Source organism: Paramisgurnus dabryanus, chromosome 5 (assembly GCF_030506205.2).
Source record: "Paramisgurnus dabryanus chromosome 5, PD_genome_1.1, whole genome shotgun sequence".
In the NCBI taxonomy this organism is placed as follows: Eukaryota; Metazoa; Chordata; class Actinopteri; order Cypriniformes; family Cobitidae; genus Paramisgurnus; species Paramisgurnus dabryanus.
The window spans coordinates 37,524,027-37,538,406 of record NC_133341.1 but is presented as its reverse complement, the minus strand read 5'-3'; the positions used below and the strand labels follow the sequence as shown (position 1 = coordinate 37,538,406).

The 14,380-nt window shown below is 37.1% G+C and overlaps 1 protein-coding gene across 1 annotated transcript; it reads right to left on the bottom strand.

Moving 5' to 3' along the window:
- Nucleotides 1-5,849: 5,849 nt before the first annotated feature.
- tbx3a (T-box transcription factor 3a) lies at nucleotides 5,850-13,109 on the bottom strand. Its single transcript, XM_065284016.2, has 7 exons — nucleotides 11,719-13,109; nucleotides 10,621-10,888; nucleotides 10,171-10,317; nucleotides 9,476-9,552; nucleotides 9,144-9,301; nucleotides 8,077-8,690; nucleotides 5,850-7,446 (listed from the first exon to the last, which is right to left on the bottom strand). Exons 1-7 carry the CDS (start codon nucleotides 12,108-12,110, stop codon nucleotides 7,024-7,026), a joined length of 2,079 nt encoding a protein of 692 aa, XP_065140088.1. The 5' UTR covers nucleotides 12,111-13,109; the 3' UTR covers nucleotides 5,850-7,023.
- Between the last annotated feature and the right edge of the window lie 1,271 nt (nucleotides 13,110-14,380).

The following is a 14,380-nucleotide window of genomic DNA, read 5'->3' as shown; positions in this document are numbered from 1 at the left end:
AAGATTAGATTCCAAGTGGACAAGAGAGATGCGTGCCCGTTCACACCTGGTGTTTTAATATCTCATTTGTTTATATCTGCCATGATGAACTATTTACTTATTTAGAATAGTGGTACGGTACGGTTCTCTATTTGGGTACTACTTACAATGAAAACGGACATAACCGCATACCGTACTGTACTGTACCGAACTGGCCCGTGGAAATGAGGCATTTGAGGGGATGGTCTATGAAGGTAAATCAGTAGCAAAACTTGAGAGCCTGTAAATTTTTATTTGAGAACTTGCAAAAGGGGTTTGATGACGTCCCTCAGCAGAAAAGTAGAGATTTTGAGTAGAGATCTGTTTGTCAAACTTTAAGCTGCTGTCAAATAGGATGCGCACATTTCTAGCACACTGAGTTTTACAATAAGTGAGGGAGCCAAGATCAATGCACAAACACTGCTTTCGTTAGGACCAAACATGACGATTTCAGGTTTCTTTTAATTTAGGTTTAAAAATGACTTGAAAGCAATGACTTAAATCATTAAGGCAGTCTAACAGTGGCTGTAATGAATGTTTCTTGTTGTGCTGTAAGAGAAGATACATTTAAATGATTAAATTCAGATTATGTATCAGCTTTATTCTATTTTTAGTATCATATTAAATTTCCTCTGGCACATCAGGTTTGAAGCTTTGAAGTATAGATCAGTGTTTCAGTACCCCCTCACAAAATGTTGTTGACATCTCCTAAATATTAAACACATCAGCTTGTCAGTGTGTTAAATAGAAAGACATTTCAAACATGATGATATGAGTGGGGCTCACTGACTTTTAAATGTTTTCAGATTTTGATTGCCCGTTTTTGTTACTTTTATTATTAGTGGATATTTTCAGCTCTGCATGCATTATTTGTTGTGTGCCGGTGCATTTGAAGGATGTTTTTACAAAGATCTGTCTGCAGGATCTCAACTGGATGTTTTTTTTCCATTTGGTGAAATCTTGGTTTGGATTTGTAATTGGTCCCCACACCTCACCACGACATAAAGGGCGATCGCTTCAATGACTGATTCTAAGATTTTTAATTCTTACAGGGAACTGTCAGGATCCTGTCAGAGTCTTGTTTTGTATTAATATCTAGATCATTACAGCAGGGTTATGACAGTACAATATTTTGTGTGAGAACATGTGATCATGTTATTGTTTGTATTAGACCTGGTGTCTCGTCTCTTTTATCCCGCTCTCTTGTCATCCTCTTGTCTTTATTGTTTGATTATTGTCACCTGTTCCTCTCATTATTTTGTCCCTATTTAAAGTCCTTGTGATTTCTGTTCTGTTTATGTTCATTTTGCTTTGTTTCTGCCTTGTAGAGTTCCTGTTTTGTTCCTGTGAATATCCAGTCAAAGTTAAGTCTGGTTAAGTCCTGTTCATAGTTAAGTGTTATGTACAGTAGTTTAGTCTAGTCCTGTTAGTGTTTAGTTTTGTTGTTGTTGTTTGTCTCCTCATGGGTTTTTTGTTTCTTGTTTGTTTAATAAATATCAGTGTTTTTCCATCCGTGTCTGCGCTTGGGTTCGTTCTCAACTATTCCTGACAGGATCTCTATTGGACATTGATGCTTTATAGCATAATCTCTGTTCATTCACTGCAGGGTTAAAGTTTCCTGTATGGTGTGATTCTTTGTTTTTTAAACCTAGGTAATTGTAGATCATAATTTGACCGTCAGTGTTTAGTGGGTAAGAGCAGATCAACTCTCTCTCTCTGCATCTGTGTGTTTAATAGTAGTGCGTAAATAAAGAGCATTGAAACAGACTACATGTTTGGTGACCTGTTTGTCATATAGGGGAGAGCAGGGCTTTGGGTCTATCATTCAAATCAATGATTTTTTTTACACAATCAACACACATGTATCTGCTTACAAATGAACACTTAATGTTTGTTTGTGTGATCTACCGTTATCGTACAATTACACAGAAAGTGACAGGAGTGCAAACGTTGTAACAAACAGAGGGTTTGTTACACCTGTTAGAAAATTTAGTTTAAACACAAATAATTCAATCAAATTCTGTCTATATACTAAAGGTGGATATTGATTATATATCTGCCTATAGAGATCCACCCATTCATCCATCCTTCATCTAAACATCCTTGTATTATGCAGCAATGAATATAAATAGATTTAAGACAAAAAAAATCCTAATAGTGAGTTATTTCCCCTGATATTGTATTAAAGGGGTCATAGCATGAAAATGTTAGCATTGCCACTTTGTAGGTTTGAGCAAAAATGTGTCGTTTTGGGTGTGTTTTTTAAAATGCAAATGAGCGGATGAAGTGCAAACACTGATCACAATGATGGTGGTTTGTTGTAATTCAAACTCATTTGTGCTGTCAAGTCCTTCTTTTCTCTCTCTTTCTCTCTGCACTAAATAGCAGTGCAGTGGTTGGATTGTGCAGATTAAGGGGGCGGTATTATTCTAATAAGATATCCTTATGACATCATAATGAAAGCCAAATTTCAATGACCTATTTTTGCTCACACCTACAAAGTGGCAATGCTAACATTTTCATGCCATGGCCCCTTTAACAGTTATCATTTTGATAAATAGTATTTACATTGTTTTCATTTCATTATCATTGTATACCTGAGACTGTGTGACAACTAACCCCACTGTGTAAAAATGTTTTCAATCGCAGCTATCAGTTACTAGGAGTTGTTGACATGTTTGTTTTGTTTTAGGTAACAAGACTGTGATTAAAATAATATAAGGTTGGATTTGGTGACTTACACACACCCAACTCAGATATAAAAAACCATAAGATGAAGAAATTGACTTTGATAACACTCTTTATTCAATATCTTAACCAAAACACATCAAAACTTTTCACAAATTCACATGAGATCTTCTGACAGTAAGAGACCACAAGCACAGATTGCTCGGCCCTATAGAAATGTATAAAGTAGCCGTGTTACGATTAACCCCGCGTTAGATTGTGCTCCGCTCACCCCTACTGATGTTTCATCTTTCTAATTCCTATTATTAAAATATGTCTTTGATTTTTACACACTTTAAACTGCTCATTTAACTATGATGAGCTCTGACTTTAGTAGTTTCTGGATCTGGATGTCACTAGTCTGAGTAAAGTGAAATACTTTATGCAAACAGAAGGGGGAACCAGTTAACCAAAAATGAACATTGCTGACTGATGATCATACTTCAGCTCGTGGGGATGGGTTGATTGTTTAGTATGGCCTCTACTAAGTAAATCATTATGTTGTTGTTTATATTTTTATTTAGGTTTAGGTTTAGATATTTATTGCTAGAAAATAAGTTAATTGAACAGATACGGTTTTTACACTTTACTTGGTAAGAATTAGCAACAGAATATCTTTAGTAAAAAGCTACAACCCTCATAAAAGAAGAATATGATATAAATTGATTTAATTCCTACATGTGGCCTCATGAGGTTGCTGATCAACGTTGTGTGAAGGTTAAGCATCAGTGTTGAGGTCTTGTCTTTGTAAATGAAAGCAGCAGTTGTAGTTTTCGTCTGTGACAGCTCTGTGTCTTTGATCAGATGAGAGAAATACACGTTTGGGCTTTAAGGAGTTTAGCCGTGAGCAGAGGCGGAGATGATGTCACGTGTTTCTCTCGTGACGAGTGATATGAAGGTGAGTCGCTCTGTATGTGAACTCAATGTTAATCACTTGCTATGGCTATTGAACGCAAAGTGTGTGTTTGTGCGGTTTAGCAGCCATTTATAGAGCAGCTATTACCTGTTCCCACATCTGGGTGTAGTCTGAATGGCAAAAAACCACCCACACCATGCGCAAGTGCACATAAACAAAATCATTATTGTGTAACAAGTTAATTATGGTGCATTTAAATCAAGAAACTTGATTTATTGCATTTAGCATACTTTTGTATACTTAACAATTATTAAAAAAGAAGCTAATAACAAATCACTAATGTGCATATATTTTGTTTTCATTTTGAACTTTTATTACAAATATGTTTCGCTGGGATAGCAAGAAATATAATTACATCTTTCTTTAGATTTTTGCATATTTTAAATATATCAAGAATACAATATAAAAGCGCGTTTTAGAGATTGTGATTTAAGATATTCCACTGGGTGGCGCTGTAGTACCACTGAACATCTCGCAATTGTATTGTACGTGTGCGTGTATATGTTTATGAATCCCAGTGGGAACTTCATCCTGAATGCACACACTAACTTATGGGGAATAAATGGAGGTCCTCGCGTGTAAACGAGCTTATAAATCGTACAAAATGATATTAAAACTTGTGAAACCTGTAACTCTTAGTCCTATAGTTCATCATCTATCCCCTATAATAATTAACCATGCTTTTTGTGGTAACGTGTAGTAACCATGTTTTTCATATTAATGACTATTAGCAAAACATGGTTTTACTACAGTAAGCATTTTTAGTGGTAACGATGGTTTTAGGTTTATGTTTAGAGGTTTGGTCAGGGGCAGAGGATACAGTGTCCAATATTAAAACCATTGCATCTATAAAATTTCCCTACGGTGATAACAAGACGTGTGCGTGCGTGCGTGCGAATTTATCATCACTTATTATTTTCCCCCAGAAATTAGCGTAACAGTATTTTCATAAACAATATTATTTTTTATATTTTTGCATCTTATGTACAGCCATCCATTCCTAGAATTTGCACAATTATTCTTGGTATTTTATTAACTGCTTGAGCTTGAGGTCTCACCCGGAGATCCTGTATCGTTTAAAGACTTTTCCCATCTATTCTTGGCTCTTATTGCCCGTTTTTCAAAACGTTTTGTTAAATACAATATTAGTTTAGCTTTGTTGCTTGTATTTAAGAAATGCTTTTGAAATGCAAAATATGTTGGCATTTTTGTCTGTAAAACGTTTCTCAATTTTTAAACAAACCGCTTTTAGATCAAAAGTTTTTACAATCTTGAGAAACATTTCAGTACAGTGACCGCAAACTTTTGATCGGTAGGGTGCATATGGCTTAATAAATGATCAATATTGTTTTCCGTTTAATGAAAATGGTAAACAACACTTGCATAGACCACTTACGTAACATTTGTTAGATGTTTTGAGTATGTGTTCGTATGATTCTAAATGACACTTTGCACTTTGACGTGTACTTTGCCTGTGACCGCTGGGTGGCGACATGTTTGACTTTATCATAGATCTCATGACGCCCCGTCGCCGCCGGGTAATAAACTCGACTCTGATAAAGAAGGCGCCAGGTGAGCAATAGAAAGACCAATTGTGATAGTTTGCGTGGTGTTTACCAGCGTTCTCCAGCGCCAATATCGTTACTTATTAACCGTACTTTATACAAATAAAGATATACTCCTGATAAACTCTGACTCGAGGCGCAATAGAGTAGCAATCAAGTTATTTTACATTCTTACAGGTTCACATCGGTCCACATCAGGAAAATGTATGACGAGCCTCGTAAACGCTTTCCAGGTCCATATGACCAGGAAAGGTTTCCAGCTGACAAGTCTTGATTTGCTAATATACTTTCATTTTCAAAGTCTTATAGATAAAGTCGTTGAGCATTTAATATTTAGTATATTTAATATTTTATAATGACAAGGAAAATAGATTTACTTCACGTATTACGACACAATGGGTTAAAACTATGAATCACTTTATTTAAATCTTACATTCGTTACTGCAAAATAATTATAATAAATATTATTCATTTTAAGAAATACAATGAACTAAATCTAAAATGCAGTCAACAGCGTGAGGACATAAACGGCAAAGTCTTTATTTTCAGACGCTTTTTGGGCGTTTTTTATTTTTGGCAGTTTAGACTCATGGGTCACAAAAAATTGTAAATTGAAACACACATTTTGAATAAAGCATTTTAATTGTGTGAAAGAAAATTGTCATTATATTTAGGTCATTGGTGCCTTAAATGTGCTGGATTAAAACACACAGGAGTTTACGAAAGATGGCACATGATGACAGAGTCCGCTAGAAAATCCAGCAGTGTGTGGGTGTTACGGGTGCAATCCAGCGACAAAAGGACATTAATGAAAATGTAATAAACAAGGACAATAGCTCACAAGCCACACACACACACACACACACACACACACACACACACACACACACACACACACACATACATATAAACGTATATCCACAATAAATTAAGTTTAGCTCCCTAAAACACACAACCAAAGAAACTTATTTATATTTACAAGCAATATTCCTATGAAATATTTACATAAATATGTTATTTATATTTATTTATTCATTATTTACATTTGTGTTAATTATGACCCATTTATTCATGTGATCCCTTTCCTAATTGTCCCAAATAAATCTCAAAAGGTGATAAGTTTCGTACCGTGCCTGGTTCCCTAAATAATCAAATGATTAATCAATAGTCCACTAATTAATTCACTATTGAGGGCAACTTGGAACGGAGATCAAGATGTTTACATTTAGCAATTTATAAAACTATATCAACTACTCTGCTTTTCGAGGTAAAAGGAATCATCTAGGCAACCCAAATGTAAAAAAATCCCTCCGTCACATTTAATGTTGCCTATAATATACTGGCTGATTAAGCGATTTGAATAACTCGGCCTTAAAGAGTAACCCAGCCGTAATGCTCTAGTCTGATCTTGGACATGCATAGGCCTATACGCCTCCAGTTAATTTTAATTTCTTAATATTTATTTTAAACACTTCGGTGTTTCTCGATAAAGACATTAAATAACCATTGAGGCATATAAAGTTAAATCAGTTACCCTGGAGCATAGGCTAACATAAAGGAGCGCAGCAGCCTTATTCAGTATCAATACTGTTCAATACTTCTACGGTATTCAAAGAGTTGGAAAATATTCAAAGATACTCTTTACATTTAACAGAAGAGAAACATACATCATGTGTTTATTTTTGTATTTCCAAAGTGCATTTAAGACTAAACTCTTTATTTTCGATGTAGGTCCGTACTGTAAACTTCTTAATCTTCGTACGCAATCTGTATCAGTGTCTTCATCATTCGCTCACTTCACGGAGACACGCTGCGTGGCCTGTCCTGTGTGGCCTCGAGTCCACTGACCAGGCGCTGGATGCTCTGTAACTCGCTGCTGGAGTCTTTCTCAACGCAGGTTTTCGGTGACAATGACACTGAACCCGACGAGCGGCTGGTGACCTCACAGTCAAGGGCAGCGCAATCGGGACTCGCGGCCGTTCTGTCTCCTTTCAAATCGACGGCACCGGTCGCCATGGGTGGGATCGCCGTTGTGAGCAAAGTGCTGTCCGGGATATTCGGTAAAGTGTACGGGCTGTACCTTAACCGAGGCCGCACCGCGTTTAGAAAAGGATGTCGATGGACTGATGAGGAGGCGGCGGCGGAGGAAGCAGCTGCCGCCGCGGCCATATATGTATAAGGATAAGAGAAGAGACCTCCGAACGGAGACACAGCCAAACCCTAGAGAGATAGAGAGAAAGAGACAGAGAGAGAGGTTTTCAAAACCATATCAAAGCCTTCCTGTGGTTTTATTTACAAGCGTATGTTTAATATTATAATATCCGAATAACTGCAACAGATTGACATTTTTTATCTATCTATAAATGTGCAAAATGGAGCCAATTAACACTTGAATTAATATGCAATGGCAGTAGGAATAAATTAAATTAAATTAAATAAAACATAGCCTAAAAAAACTATGCAATCGTCCTTTAATCAAATGAGTAAATTGTCTCCTCTGTTATTTTCCCGTTGAAACAGGAGATTATTTAAGCGATCAAATTAGCCTGTATAATATCTTTCACTACGTCATTGATTTTTTTCTACAGAAATTAATTGACTGCCTGTTACTGTAGACACACATCAATCAAGTTTTATTGCTCCTAATCAAGCGACAGTTGTTGGAAGTTAGATATTTGCTGACAGCGAATTTATAGACTGCGCCACAAAAAGCTTCACTGCAAAATATAATGACACACCTTAATTTTATTTAATTGTTACTCCAGCATTACAGTGTCCAAAAAGAACATACATACTTAATAGACTCTCGACGTCAAGGCTTTCGCTAGTAATTATGAATAACAGCTTTACCTGCGACGCCAGCACGTGTTGCTGCAGATGAAAGGGCAGCTGCGGCCCGCTCAGGTTTTGTGTCGATGATGCCATGCTGCTTGTGTCCAGTGTATTGACCCCACCGGAGGAAACGGCTGCCAGTATAGGGCCCATCCCAGCGGCCATGTTTGAGAAGGCGCCTCCCATATTGAACTGACTCGGGTGTAAGAGGAAAGGATGGGCACCACCCAAGTGATTGAAGAACTGTTGCCCGGCCAAACCCGGAGGAAATCCGAAATTGTGTAAGTGGCTGTGATTTAAGTGCGCTGTGCCATCTGTTTGGACAGTCAATGGCATGTAATTTTCTTTGCTCACTGTCCGGCAGTCGTCTATTTTGGCCTGATCCCGGCCTGGACTTTTGAGCTCCTCGCCAGAACGGGTGGTGCTGGATATGAGGGTTATAGGACTCTGAGCCCTGTTTTTTTCAGCTCTGCGACCGATAGCCTCACTTTCCACGAATAGACTTTTGCTTAAACTCACATCAGGGTCCTTCGAGTCTTCGGTCGTGGTTGAAATTTTACTAGAATCCGGCCCGTCTTTCAAATTTCCGTCTTTTTCTTCGTCTTCACTGTCTTCATCACTGTCACAAAAATCTGCAAATAGAAACGGCACACAAACTGTTTTCAAGAAAGTACCGTTGCTGTATTTCTTTATTTCAAATATTATTATTGTTTAAAAACAATTGCCAAATAAAACATGCTAAAATTATTGTAGTAGTGAAAAATGTGTTTAAAACTCATATACAGTTTTCTTTAGCATTGTAATAATTTCCTGATTAAGTTGCATTTAATAGTTTAAAACGCCTGTACAAAAACCGCTTGATCTTCGAAAAATAAATGGTCTATTTTATTGTTATGCTGTTACAAATATATAACGGATTCGATTGTTATGCATTTACAAATATACAATTGAATATATGACTGAATATTAATATATGTGCCAAAACACAATATTGTGATCAGTGTAAAGAACAGGACACACGTATTACCTGGTTATTGAATATGGCACTTCTTCAAAAAGAAATTCTTAACTCTGACAACTCATACCTTTTAAATTGTTCTGGCCAGCAGTTGATACAGCAGGAGATGTAGCCTGTCGAAAACATTTAAACGAAGCTTGTTCGCCGGACGAATCGTCTGACGTCCCATGATCTTTTTTCTGCTGCTCGTCATATGAACGCATGGACTGCAGGGCCAGTTGTTTCCTGTTTTTAAAACAGGTTTAAAAAAATAAATTTTGAGACATTCGAGAAAAATGCGTTTGCTAACAGGACAGTGTTTTCCGGAGTATATAATCTTTCTTTGTTTGGTTTTAATTTTTAAAGCATTATTTATTGGTTTGTAGCTACAGAGTGAAATGACAGTTTGTTTAGTTTTACCTTTTCTCACGCCTCCCATTTCCAGTGTCACGGAATCCTTTTGCAAACGGATTGTGATCAATTTTTAATTGTGTTATCTGTAAAAAGCAATTGTATATTTAAGCATGAGAAATCAGGGCTGTATGAATTGTACCCCAACATTTGAATACTCCTGCAAGGAATAATTGTTTACTAACCAAATGAAATATAATCTAATCTCTCTATCGCTCCCCCCCACACACGCAATTGTTTAAACTTTTTTCATCTTCAGTACCTCCTCTTAAGCCCCCTCCTTCTTTTCATTCTTTCATAAACACACACACACACACACACACACACACACACACAAACATATAATTCCGTGCACAGAATGTTTCACATTGGCAGAATTGTTGGATCCTTTGATTAAATGTAAGGCAGAACTCAATTTGTGTAAGTGAGAGAAATCAAAAGCGAATCAATTTTACTTTCACTTTGATATACTGTGTGTGTGTGTGTGTGTGTGGCTGCTTGTGCTGCAGGCTTCATAGTGATCTGTGATATATCTAATAAAAATGAATGGCAATAACAATATTAAATAGATAGAATACTGTTTCCGATAATAGCACTTAACGGTAATCTTTATTTCCTGTTAAAGTTTATGTAGACTAAACCCGATGCAAGTATTAACAAAACCGTTGATTCATTTTCAACGCACAAAACTCGATAAGACCTACCTTGTCGTTCTGGTAGGCAGTGACAGCAATGAAATCTGTTTCAGGAAACACGTAGGTCCTGAACGTGCTGTAGGGGAGTTTCAGAATGTCGTTGGCTCTCACAATGTGAAATCTTGGCTGGTATTTGTGCATGGAGTTTAGGATCGTCTGAAATACAATTCACACTAACATTTCAGAAAATATTCTCGACTTTCACAGAAGGCAAAATTATGCGTGTTTATGCGATACATTTCTGCATATTTTTCTCTACTAACAAGTCTAGGCCTGTAACTTTCTTCTGTACCACTGAAGAAATTCAAATGATCGATCATCTACTCATTTTTAAGTAGCTATAGAAACAATCGAGCTTATAGGCTCTAGAATTTTTATAATAATCAATTTAAGCGACTACAACAAACAACAATATTACTTATTATTGTAGTTTAAAAAAAAATCACACTTGACACTTACAAAACCATGCTTATCGGAGATGTTATTTGTCAGCTTAAGTTTGTGAAAGTTGACGACTTTAGACATCCATTGCTCGCCAGTGGCCGGACTGTCGGGGTGAATGTACATCCGTTTTGGCATTTCGGGGTCAGCCTTCCCTGCCACCATCCAGCGAGAGTTGTGAAATTTATACCTACAGTCGTCAGCCGCAACTATATCCATCAACAGGATATATTTGGCCTTCTTGTCCAAGCCCGTGCATCTGACTTTAAACGGAGGGAACATTCGCCTGCAAAAGTTAACAGATATAAATGAGAAGTTATACTTTACGTTTCACTATATATATATATATATATATTTATTTTATATGAGCTACAATCTGTTCATTCTTTTAATGGAAGTGTGAATTTTGTCTTTAGAGAAACAATAATAGCTGAATGTAAAAAGTCAGTGCATGCGGCCCAGTCTTACCCTAACTTATGCGGCCCAGTCTCCTAACTTGTGAAATACTCAAAAGCTAAACGCAGCAAAATAAATTTTTGAAAAGGTTCGCTTACATAAAACAGTAAAAATTATGGACATTTATCCTTAACTACGGCGCTTTAATTTTGCAAAATTAAATTTTTCTTCACTAATAATGATGACTAATTTAAGTTTTATCCAACTTCTTAAAGTTAACCTTTATTATAAACAAAATGAGCCTGGGATATTTATTAATGACCATGTATTTATGTCACTTAGTATAGTACTTAAAATAAAATATTAATGTAGAGCTTTCAAATGTTTGCAGGAGTAATCGCCAACAGTGGATTTTTACAGTTGGATTACATTTATGCGTGTTGTAAAAAATTCATCAACATGCCAAGTGCCCAAATAAAGATAAAACTTGCAATAAAAAGCAAGACGCGGGTTAGGCTGGATATCTTACTTTCTGATAAGTCCCGCATGAGCTCGTCTAAAGAAAACCGTGAGTCACTCAAATCAATAAATCAATCAATCAATGAGTCAGTTATAACAGCTGATCAGGAAGCTTCTAAAATGTCGTTTTTTGTTTGACTTTGACAAAAAATTACACACGGCATTTGAATTCAGCAATTGCAGAATCATTTTATAGTTTACCTTCCTGATTTTGTGATGACCATTTCTGTGCCACGCTTGTGAAAAAGCTCCCATAGTTCCTTGGCTTCCAGGTGAACTTTCGGGTCGTCTTCAACTTCCTCCTCGGGCTCAAGTGTCTTCAGAGGCCGGAGATGCGCGCTGGCGGCTTGGTGTCCCAGTGATGAGAAGTGAAGGCCGGTTTCTGCTGCGCCCATCAGTTGCTCCATTATTGGCTTGCCCAGCGCTCCGGGCAGAGACAGGGAGCCGTTATGTGGCAATGCCAGTGCCGGGAAAAAGGGCGGCTGGTGACCCAGCATTGCACTCATTGCAAATTCTGGACCCCGGTGAGGTAAAAACGGATGATATGCCATACTGGATCCTTGAATAACTGGATCTCTCATCGGGAAGCTCATTCAAGTCCAGATAGCAGATGTGGTGGTGCGACTGAAGACGAGCGTCTGAATCAGCTAAATACTTGCACGGGCGAAATCTTTCACAAAATCCAGCTTTGCTTTTCTCCAGTATAAAAGCATCCGACGCCTCGACGTGTGAGTACCTCGATTCTTCTCTAACTGTATTCCAACAAATTATCTAAAAGAGAAAGGTTGAACCGGCTATCCATTTATCTTCGCTGCTGCAGTTTGCCTGTTGTGTCACTGCGCAAAGAAATTAAGAAAAATTGTAAAATGAAAGACGACCGAGTGTACTGTCTGCTTGCGGCGCTTTCTTTAGCTTTTTCTAAAAAAATAGACATTCCAATAAATGCGATCGCCCGGAGTCCTGCGAAATAAGATGTGTTGAAATATTTCGTTGGCTCAGAATAATTCCTCTGTCTTTACTTGTTGGAGGTATACACCTTCACGCGATCGCTCGCACGCATGCACGCACACTTTCACGCGCACACACATGCGGACAGCAGGTCCAGCACAGAGAAATTCCCAGTGCTTCTGAACTCCATCGGCTTCAGCTCCGTGAATGTGTTACATGTTTCGAGCTCTAGGTCTCTGTTGATTGGCTCTTTGACGCTTTCGGACCAATTGTGTTGCTCTGTAGGCGTGGTTTTAACAGGTCGGGTGGAGGGGAAAGACTTCAGACTTATAAAAAGGTGTTTGAGGGCTCGATTGCTGCCGCGAAACGGCGCTGCGTTGCTCGCTGTTGTGTGAATATGTCAACATCATTAGGACGCGCAACTGTCGGGCTGTGGGACCCAGAGAAGGCGAATCTGTACGTCTCGTGCGCACATCGTCACTCTTGGCCTCTCTTCAACTCATACATAGAAGATCATATGTCGCATATTTACCTGCCACGGGAAAGGATTTTATTTTTAAAAAACATTAACGAGTCGAAACAGTTGATGAAACGATGAAATTCTTATTATTGCAAATGACAGATCTCTTGCAACGTTTACTATAAAATATAAAATGCTCGGTCTGCCACGTGCTGTTACAGGATTATAAAATTGAATTACAAGATTGTTTAGAGTTCGATGATTTCATGATAAACATAATAATAATAATAATAATAATAATAATAAAAGTGAATAAAAATGACAACACATAGCAATTAAAACATCTCTCTCTCTTTCTGTCTTTCTCTTTCTTTCTCTGGACATAAAATTGCTTATGACGCTTAAACGAGACATTACAAATAATTGTTCAGTTAAAGTTTGTACTGAATAAGTGGTTGCTGTTCCAGACACCAAGAAAATATCGAATAACGAGAATGGTGAAAGTTTTTTTACACTCATACACTCGATTAAACTTTGTCGCGATATATAATTGGAGAACACATCTGGAAAATATGCAGATTGTGTTTTTGCTTATTTCTTAATGTATATGATAATAACTCCTATCTATCTATCTATCTATCTATCTATCTATCTATCTATCTATCTATCTATCTATCTATCTATCTATCTATCTATCTATCTTTTAACAGCAGACTATACATGGCACAAGTTTGTCTTAAATACATACGGAAATTGTCGGAGTGAAATAAAATAAACAATATAGCATAAAAATTGTTTCAATGCGACCAAATGAATAAACAATATTGACGAGATGCCGATACTAAATCTTTCTAGTTGTCTAAAGCAACGGGAAATAGCCTAGATCCCGTAATGCAGTTAAATCACTAAATTAATGTTACGTTGTGGTGGGTTAGATTTTAAAAACAAGAAGATTGCACGAGGAGCGATAAATGTTACAGACGTGTCTGCTGGCCAGATTTGTAGGCCTATTTATAAATACGATTGGATGTTGTTCTTAATGTTGTTCTAGTTTATTTGATGTTTTAAGAGCAATTTGATATGATGCTCATAAGCGGAATTAGAATAATCCATTAATGTATACCTATTTTCTTTGGCCTAATTCAGTACAGTTGTCCAGTTGTAAGTTCTAGTATTTAACCGGACAATCGGCTACGTGTAGATCGCTGCTCCTCCGACTGTAGTAGTTGGGTAGAAGTAAATGTTTTAAAATGTTGTTTGTTCACTAACATCTAAATTAATGTTTTTTTCACTGCCTAGTAAAGTTATTATTGTTCTTATTATTTCTTTGCAGTGTGACCTTATCTGCTAATTTTCTAGTTTTTTTCTGTGTTTTTAAATTTTCCTTGCATTTACTCCACAGTTCATTTTAGCAGAAGGCGTTACAATAGAAAGTAATAGTATTTATTTATCCAT